The sequence below is a fragment of the Cannabis sativa genome, chromosome 4, assembly GCF_029168945.1.
Source record: "Cannabis sativa cultivar Pink pepper isolate KNU-18-1 chromosome 4, ASM2916894v1, whole genome shotgun sequence".
Taxonomy (NCBI): Eukaryota; Viridiplantae; Streptophyta; class Magnoliopsida; order Rosales; family Cannabaceae; genus Cannabis; species Cannabis sativa.
Genome location: NC_083604.1, coordinates 39,872,911 through 39,882,982, shown reverse-complemented (window position 1 = coordinate 39,882,982; position 10,072 = coordinate 39,872,911). Strand labels below are relative to the sequence as shown.

At 36.0% G+C, this 10,072-nt stretch overlaps 2 protein-coding genes across 2 annotated transcripts; both read left to right on the top strand.

Moving 5' to 3' along the window:
- The first annotated feature begins 2,373 nt into the window (after positions 1–2,373).
- Positions 2,374–4,906, top strand: LOC115713589 (uncharacterized). The gene is made up of 2 exons (XM_061113698.1): positions 2,374–3,475; positions 3,708–4,906. The coding sequence occupies exons 1-2, from the start codon at positions 2,374–2,376 to the stop codon at positions 4,904–4,906; spliced, it is 2,301 nt and encodes a 766-aa protein (XP_060969681.1).
- A 1,695-nt stretch (positions 4,907–6,601) lies between these two features.
- Positions 6,602–6,994, top strand: LOC115713588 (uncharacterized). Its single transcript, XM_030642076.1, has one exon. The coding sequence runs from the start codon at positions 6,602–6,604 to the stop codon at positions 6,992–6,994; it is 393 nt and encodes a 130-aa protein (XP_030497936.1).
- The last annotated feature ends 3,078 nt before the right edge of the window (positions 6,995–10,072 follow it).

Genomic DNA, 10,072 nt, shown 5'->3' with positions numbered 1-10,072 from the left:
TATTAATAAATTGATAAAGAGAGAAGCTAGGGGAGTATTAATAATATAGATAGTAATAGTAACAATAGTAGAAATTAAAGAGGAAATATGGTTACTTATGTGGCACCATTTTAGGAAAAGGTGGCAAGGAATCAATGTTACATTTAATATGCATGCATAGAACAGGCTCACTTATGAGATTTTCTTGCTTTGTTGACCGAGTATTAGGGGAAGGTCATGGCTTTTAGTTGATTATTTGAATATTTTAATGGTAACTAAGGCTATAGTGGAGAGTCAAGTACGTTGGTATAGGCCTATAAATAGAACCTTGATTATTCATTCATCTCATCACTCACAAGACCTAAACCCACAAGAAATCTCTCTCTCTCTTCGTACTACACTACTATCATCTCTCAACTCCTCATACACCCATCATCCATAACCATAGTCACATCACTCTCTCATCTTGTCAACATCCAAGTCAAATTCACTTATAAACAACAAAACTTCAAGTTATTTTTCACCACCTTACACTACTATCAAAATCCCTTGATCTTTCTTTTTATTATTTATGTTATCCCTTAATTAAAACCATCATTATACATATCCTTCATCATATCAGCATTACCATCACCATCATATTTACATTCAAGTTTTTGTGCTCAACTAGATCTTATTGGAAGCTAAGGTATATCATTTTACAATTTTGGGTTTCTAAATTCAAATTTAAGGTTTCATATATATATATATGTGTGTATATATATATACCCCTATAATGTGTTCTAATTAATAAGTACGAAATTTAGGTTTTTCATAATACAATTATTTCTCAAGGGTCACTTTCATTGCAATCAAGGCTAGGACTCCACATTCGAGGTAAGAAAATTAAGTAGAAAAACATAAGTTTTCTGTATGTAATAACATTCATAGGAAGAGTGGGAATAGTAAAAGAGAAGTTAACTAAGGTCTTCTGCCTGACTCTTTATTGTTTGTTATTTAATGTACTGTATAATATATATTTAAATAATATGTTTATAAGATTCATGTTATTTATGTATGTTTACAGTATTAGAGCAAGGCCATTGCTAAAGGTATATATTTAAATGATGTGTTTATAAGATTCATGTTATTTAAGTATGTATGTAAATAGTGTGTTTATAAGATTCACATTATTTAGTTATGATTGTTATGTTATTTAAATAATGTATAGTAGTTTGATATTATTTAAATTAGATAGATTATAGTTTATGTGACATGGTTTGACCGAGAAGATAATGGTTAAATACTTGACTGTTGGGTCTATATGGTAGATAGGGGGCTATTTAGTAGTGGGTACGATTTTACTGAACCCAGCCCTCCGCCATTTAGTCCAATAGCTCGATTTTATTTGCCAAAGTCAGACTCGGGCGTAATCATTATTATGTGATTTAGCTTATAAACTAGTTATTAGTTACTACTGATCAAAAATAAGTTTATGTATTGCTAGATATGTGCATTTTAGTTGTGTGTTTTCTTTTATTTATGTGACTACCTGACACACATTTCCTTACTGAGTTTAGTAGCTCACCCTTATCAAATTACCATGTGCAGACCAAGGTAACTGAAAGTCTAGAATGCCGGTGGCGAGTGGAACTTTGGATGCTTGTGTGTGTGAACTCGCTGAGGGCCATATAACTGCGGGCGGTCTAGGGCGCTCTATTTATTTATTTACGTTATTAAATTAATGTCGCAATTATTTTAGTTATTATTTATTATGTCTTTTGTACGAAAACTGGCCAGTTGTGAACATTTTCAAGTATTAAATAAAAATGCGGCATTATATTTTTCCGCGTTTAACGCTTGTGAATAAAATTAATATTTTTAAAAAATGTACGGGCGTTACAGTTTGGTATCAGAGCCACATTTATATCGGTCCCGAACGTTCTCACGAGTTACACACATCAGCCAAAAAGTTTCCGCTTGCCACCAAGTAAGTCCATTATATATGCTTGCATTTTATGTTTTTTTTTTTTTTTTGTAATTTCTAAATTGGCATTTTACTTAAAAAAAAAAAAAAAAAAAAAAAAAAAAACCTTAGTACCAATATCCAAGTTTAGGTACTACCCATATGAAATATATATTTTTTTTTAATACATATAAATATATTTCAAGTTAGTTTAAAATAAAATTTTTGGGTAAAATTTTAGAACTTGATGTTAGATAGCACCATATGACTCTTGAAAAAAAAAATGTGTGTCTTATTATTTTATGTGATTATTTATTTTATCTTTGAATAAATAGAAATTATTTGTGAACTAGTATGGGCATTTTTTTTTTTTTGAAAATAGTGATATCTTATTTAAGTTTATCTTCTTTTAGAAATTCTTAGAAACAAACAAGGAACATTGGGAAATAATGTCTCCAAGAAGATCAGTTCGAATCAACGGCAATAGAAACATCCACGTGGATGCAGCTCCTGCAACCGCAAGGGGCGGAGGCCGAGGTGATGGTCGACGTGGAGGCCGACGTGGGGGCCAAAGCGGTAGGGGAGGTAGACAAGGAGCATCGGTAGCACCGGTAGATGAAGTAGCACTCGAACAACAACAAGCACCTCCCAATGCTCAAGCTAAGATACTCCGAGAAAACGCTCGTATACGTGAGGAGCTAAATCAAGAAATTGCAAGGCTACGAGCTGAGAATGAGGAGTTACGCCAGAATCAAAATCCACCCGTTAGAAACCTAGCTCTTCAATCAGCTGCATTGAATCCAGAACCAATACAACATTTTGAACCTGTGTACGAGCGATTCAGGAAACAACAACCACCAATATTGAATGGGAGCTCAGACTCACTTGAAGCTGAGGAATGGTTGCGCTCAGTGGAGTCCATATTGGAATATATAGACCTCAATGATAGGGAAAGAGTATCCTGTGCTGCCAGCCTACTTAAAAAGGATGCACGGATCTGGTGGGAAGTAGTAAGACAGAGTCGCAACATAACAACTATGACCTGGTTGGACTTTGTTGATGTGTTCAACAGGAAGTACTACAGTGCCGCCATACTGGCTGCAAAAGAAGATGAGTTTATGAATCTGAGGCAGAACAATCTCACTGTCACGGAGTATGCTAGGCAATTTGACCGTCTGGCAAAGTTTGCACAAGAGATCGTACCAACCGAGGCCCTACGGGTCAAAAGGTTCTTGAAGGGGATGAACCCCATGATTAAGAAAGATGTGAAAATCATGGTGGGGACCAACACAGTTTATGCTGAGGTGTTAGAAAAAGCTCTCGAAGCTGAGTTACTCGAAAATGATATAAAGAAGGAGAATGCTGCTAAGTGGGAAGCCCGAAGAAACAATGGAGGAAATCAAGAGAATAAGAGAAAACACGAGGGAAATTACGGTAATGATCGTGATAAAAAGGGGAAAGCAGTGGTCCAAAATAATAACAATGGGGTGAAAAGGTCCTATGTAGAATTCCCAATTTGCCCCACATGCAATAGGAAACATCTTGGGGAGTGTAAGATGAAGTCAAGGGTGTGCTACAATTGCGGGCAGCCAGGCCATCTGAAAAAAAAAAAAAAATTGCCCAAAGGGACAAAAGAAGGAGAACCAAGCTGCTCCTGCTCGAGTGTTTGCTCTCACCAGAGGAGAAGCGGCCACAAGCAACACTGTTGTCTCAGGTCAGGTTTCTATTTAGGGATTGCCTTGTAATGTTCTCTTTGATTCTGGAGCTACTCATTCTTATATAGCTACTAGGTTAATTGATAGTATAGATAAGCCATGTGACCTACTTAGATGTGGTATTGTGACGGAATTACCCTCGGGAGAAACCATGCTATCAACAAGAAGAATGCGAGATGTACCTATCATAATCGAAAGCAAAGAACTCATGGGCGACCTAATAGAGCTGGAAATGAAGGAATATGATGTTATACTTGGGATGGATTGGCTATCTAGTCACGGTGCGACAATCAATTGCCGAAAGAAACTGATCGTTTTTGAAACAAAGGCTGGGGATCAGTTTATTTTCAAGGGCGACAAGTTGGCCTTAAGGACTCCATTAATCTCTTCCCTAAAAGCTAGTCAGCTAATGAAGACGGGGTGTCTGGCATTCTTGGTCAGCGTAGTGGATCGAGCAATAGAGACGCAACTAAATGTGGAGAATGTGCACATAGTCTGTGAATTTCCAGAGGTCTTTCTAGAAGATTTACCGGGACTACCTCCAGACAGAGAGGTGGATTTCATCATCGAATTAGCCCCAGGGACTAATCCAATTTCAAAGGCTCCATACAGAATGGCACCTAATGAGTTAAAAGAGCTTAAAATACAACTACAGGAGCTCTTAGACAAAGGGTTCATTAGACCGAGTTACTCACCTTGGGGTGCGCCGATACTCTTCGTCAAGAAGAAAGATGGAAGTATGAGGATGTGTGTGGACTACCGTGAGCTCAACAAGGTGACCATCAAGAATAAGTACCCTCTGCCAAGGATTGACGATCTCTTTGATCAATTGCAAAGCTCAGCTGTGTTCTCAAAGATAGATCTAAGATCTGGGTATCACCAACTGAAGGTCCGGAAGGAAGACATACCCAAGACAGCATTCAGAACACGATATGGACAATATGAGTTTTTGGTATTGTCTTTCGGACTAACTAATGCCCCAGCAGCCTTCATGGATATGATGAATAGGGTGTTCAAGGAGTACCTAGATAAGTTTGTTGTTGTATTCATTGATGACATTCTTATCTACTCCAAAACTATGGAAGAACGTGAGGAGCACCTGAGGATGACTCTAAACCGACTTAAGGAGAACCAACTATACGCCAAATTCAAGAAATGTGAATTTTGGTTAGAGAAGGTGTCATTCCTAGGCCATATAGTTTCCAAAGATGGAGTCGAGGTGGATCCTACAAAGATCGAAGCGATCAAGAGCTGGCCAAACACCTAAGACTGCAAGTGAAGTAAGAAGCTTCTTGGGTCTAGCTGGTTACTATAGACGTTTCGTTGAAGGATTTTCCAAGATCGCAACTCCTCTAACCAACTTGACTCGAAAGACGCAGAAGTTTGTCTGGTCAGAAAAGTGTGAGGGTAGCTTCCAAACACTTAAGGACAAACTAATAACAGCTCCTGCATTATGTGTTCCCAATAACAAGGATAAGTTTGTGGTGTACTGTGATGCATCAAAATAAGGGCTGGGATGCATGCTGATGCAAAATGACAAAGTAGTAGCGTATGCCTCAAGACAACTTAAGGAGTATGAACAGAGGTACCCAACACACGATCTGGAGTTGGCAGCAGTAGTTTTTGCGCTAAAAATATTGAAGCACTATCTCTATGGGGAGAAATGTGAAATTTATACCGACCACAAGAGCCTGAAGTACTTCTTTACGCAAAAGGAACTCAACATGAGGCAGAGGCGATGGCTAGAGCTTGTTAAGGACTATGATTGTGAAATCCACTACCATCCGGGGAAGGCCAACGAAGTAGCAGATGCGCTAAGTAGACGCAGTTATGCCAGCTTGGCAATACTGGCACAAATGGAAATGCCACTACAACAAGAACTCCAAAGAGGTGGTATAGAGATCATTACACAAAAGCTAGCTAACCTAACCATTGTCTCGACGCTGCTACAAGAACTTAAAGATGCACAGATTGTTGATGAGTTCTTACAGAAGAAAAGAGCAGGCATGCCAGAGAAGGAAGCAGAGGATTTCTCCGAAGGTACATACGGCATGCTAAGGTATAAGGGAAGAGTGTGTGTAGCCAATGACATAGAGCTTAAAAGAAAGATCATGATGGAAGCACACACTACACCCTACTCAATGCATCCAGGGTCAACCAAAATGTACAATGATTTAAAAACCTTGTATTGGTGGCCAGGGATGAAGAAGGATGTAGCTGAATTCGTAGCTAGATGCCTCACTTGTCAACAAGTTAAGGCTGAACATCAGAGACCAGCAGGGATGTTGCAACCCTTGGAAATCCCAGAATGGAAGTGGGAAGATATAGCCATGGATTTTGTGACAGGACCACCCCGAACAACCAAGCAACATGACTCAGTTTGGGTAATTGTAGACAGACTCACCAAGTCAGCACACTTTGTTCCAGTAAAGTCTACTTACAACGCAGAGCAGTATGCTGACCTGTACGTGCAAGAGATATTAAGGTTGCATGGAGTTCCAAAGACGATAGTCTCTGAAAGAGGTTCAATATTCACCTCCAAGTTCTGGGAGAGTCTACATAAGGCAATGGGGACGCGATTGAAATTAAGTACAGAATTTCATCCCCAAACAGATGGACAATCTGAACGCACCATCCAAATACTCGAGGATATGCTTCGAGCGTGTATACTAGACATCACTGGCTCATGGAGCAAGTATTTACCCCTAATGGAGTTCTCCTACAATAATAGTTATCAAGCCACAATCGGAATGGCACCATATGAGATGTTGTATGGACGAAAATGTAGGTCATTGCTTACTGGGATGAAGTTGGAGAAAGACGCTATTTAGGTCTAGAAGCAGTTGAAAAGATACGGCAAAGGATGCTCACCGCACAAAGTAGATAGAAAAGTTATGCAGATCTGAAAAGACGGGAGGTTGAGTTTTCTGTAGGGGACTAAGTGTTCTTGAAGGTATCATCTATGAAGGGGATTATACATTTCGGAAAAAAGGGAAAGTTAAGCCCAAGATTTATTGGTCCTTTTGAGATACTGGACAGAGTTGGTCAGGTAGCTTACCGTTTGGCTCTACCGCCGACATTAGCAGAAACGCATAATGTTTTCCACATTTCCATGTTACGGAAGTATGTACCTGATCCGACACATGTGCTTACATACAAGAACTTGAACTTGCAGCAGGACATGAGTTATATGGCACGCCCTGTGCGCGTGATAGAAAAAGGAATAAAGGTCTTACGAAATAAGACTATACCCTTAGTCAAAATCCTATGGAGTGATAGTTCTGATAGAGAAGCGACATGGGAGTTGGAAAAGGACATGCAGAATCAGTACCCCGAGTTATTCTCAAGTAAGTAAATTTCGAGGACGAAATTCCTTTAAGGAGGGTAGATTGTAATAACTAAAATATTTAATTATTATCTTTTATTACGTTAGTATTAATATCTCGATGTGGAAATAGAGAATTTATAGAATAAGTTATTATTATTATTATTGTTATTTTTCAACTTGGTAGAAAGTGGTATTATAATAAATTATTAGAATGGGGTTATAGTTAGACTTTCATTAATTATTATGGGTTTTGGAATTTATGTTCTTTACAGATTAGATTTAATTAAGAAATGGAGAAGTGGTTTAAATTTTATTTATCATCATTTAGTTAGTATGTGAAAATTATGGATGGTATAATAATAATAGTATTAAGTTAATGAGAAAAGTAATAGTAGCATACACCTTTGGGACGTGTGGCTTTTCATGTAGTATATATATATGTATATGTATAAGAACTATATATTTAGTAACAGTACATATTAATAAATTGATAAAGAGAGAAGCTAGGGGAGTATTAATAATATAGATAGTAATAGTAACAATAGTAGAAATTAAAGAGGAAATATGGTTACTTATGTGGCACCATTTTAGGAAAAGGTGGCAAGGAATCAATGTTACATTTAATATGCATGCATAGAATAGGCTCACTTATGAGATTTTCTTGCTTTGTTGACCGAGTATTAGGGGAAGGTCATGGCTTTTAGTTGATTATTTGAATATTTTAATGGTAACTAGGGCTATAGTGGAGAGTCAAGTACGTTGGTATAGGCCTATAAATAGAACCTTGATTATTCATTCATCTCATCACTCACAAGACCTAAACCCACAGGAAATCTCTCTCTCTCTCTCTTCGTACTACACTACTATCATCTCTCAACTCCTCATACACCCATCATCCATAACCATAGTCACATCACTCTCTCATCTTGTCAACATCCAAGTCAAATTCACTTATAAACAACAAAACTTCAAGTTATTTTTCACCACCTTACCCTACTATTAAAATCCCTTGATCTTTCTTTTTATTATTTATGTTATCCCTTAATTAAAACCATCATTATACATATCCTTCATCATATCAGCATTACCATCACCATCATTTTTACATTCAAGTTTTAGTGCTCAACTAGATCTTATTGGAAGCTAAGGTATATCATTTTATAATTTTGGGTTTCTAAATTCAAATTTAAGGTTTCATATATATATATATGTATACCCCTATAATGTGTTCTAATTAATAAGTATGAAATTTAGGTCTTTCATAATACAATTATTTCTCAAGGGTCACTTTCATTGCAATCAAGGCTAGGACTCCACATTCGAGGTAAGGAAATTAAGTAGAAAAACATAAGTTTTCTGTATGTAATAACATTCATAGGAAGAGTGGGAATAGTAAAAGAGAAGTTAACTAAGGTCTTCTGCCTGACTCTTTATTGTTTGTTATTTAATGTACTGTATACTATATATTTAAATAATATGTTTATAAGATTCATGTTATTTATGTATGTTTACAGTATTAGAGCATGGCCATTGCTAAATGTATATATTTAAATGATGTGTTTATAAGATTCATGTTATTTAAGTATGTATGTAAATAGTGTGTTTATAAGATTCACATTATTTAGTTATGATTGTTATGTTATTTAAATAATGTATAGTAGTTTGACATTATTTAAATTAGATAGATTATAGTTTATGTGACATGGTTTGACCGAGAAGATAATGGTTAAATACTTGACTGTTGGGTCTATATGGTAGATAGGGGGCCATTTAGTAGTGGGTACGATTTTACTGAACCCAGCCCTCCGCCATTTAGTCCAATAGCTCGATTTTATTTACCAAAGTCAAACTCGGGCGTTCATTATTATGTGATTTAGCTTATAAACTAGTTATTAGTTACTAGTGATCAAAAATAAGTTTATGTATTGCTAGATATGTGCATTTTAGTTGTGTGTTTTCTTTTATTTATGTGACTACCTGACACACATTTCCTTACTGAGTTTAGTAGCTCACCCTTATCAAATTACCATGTGCAGACCAAGGTAACTGAAAGTCTAGAATGCCGGTGGCGAGTGGAACTTTGGATGCTTGTGTGTGTGAACTCGCTGAGGGCCATATAACTGCGGGCGGTCTAGGGCGCTCTTTTTATTTATTTACGTTATTAAATTAATGTCGCAATTATTTTAGTTATTATTTATTATGTCTTTTGTACGAAAACTGGCCAGTTGTGAACATTTTCAAGTATTAAATAAAAATGCGACATTATATTTTTCCGCGTTTAACGCTTGTAAATAAAATTAATATTTTTAAAAAAAGTACGGGCGTTACAAATAATTTAATTATATTAATATCTTAATTCACATCTGTGACATGGACAATGTTTGTTTATTTATATTATTTATTCAAAACTTTTTTTTACAAACCTATTATTTATCTGATCTAAATTGCTATGATTAACTTGTTGAAAGATCATGATCCAATGATCTGATTTTAATCATAGTCCAATTGACGATAGATCTTATAAATAATTTGTAACAGGTAAATTTTGTACTTCTTTCATCTGTGTAAACCTAGTAACATGATAGGACCCATCCAAATCATTTGACCTGTGTGAGCCTATATGTTTGCTTTTGGGCTTAGATACATATAGGAAGCCCATTTAAGTTTTTACTAAGTAAATGGACTAGGTTGCTAAAATAAATTTTGACATAAGGAAATTTATTTAGGTCCAATTAGATTTGGACTTATTCAATGAATAACAATTGTTTATTTAAAGGTTAAATTCCTCTCTTTTGGGCCTTGTGTGAGAGTTGGGGGCCATAGAAGTGGGTACGACATACTGAACCTAGCTCCCCCTCACATGAACTATCCCAATTGTGAAGGCCCATTTGCCTTATTTAAATAATTGTATTAGGTTAATTATATTAGTCTAACCTAATTAAATTGAATTAGCAACATAATTAACTTTTAAAATATATGAAATTTATTTTTCATGTAATATTTTAAAGTTAATTTTAGAAAAACACTTAGTTAATGATATATTCTAGATAGTTATTTCTAGTACTAATTATTATTTCTAATATTAAATAAGGAAATATCATTGAT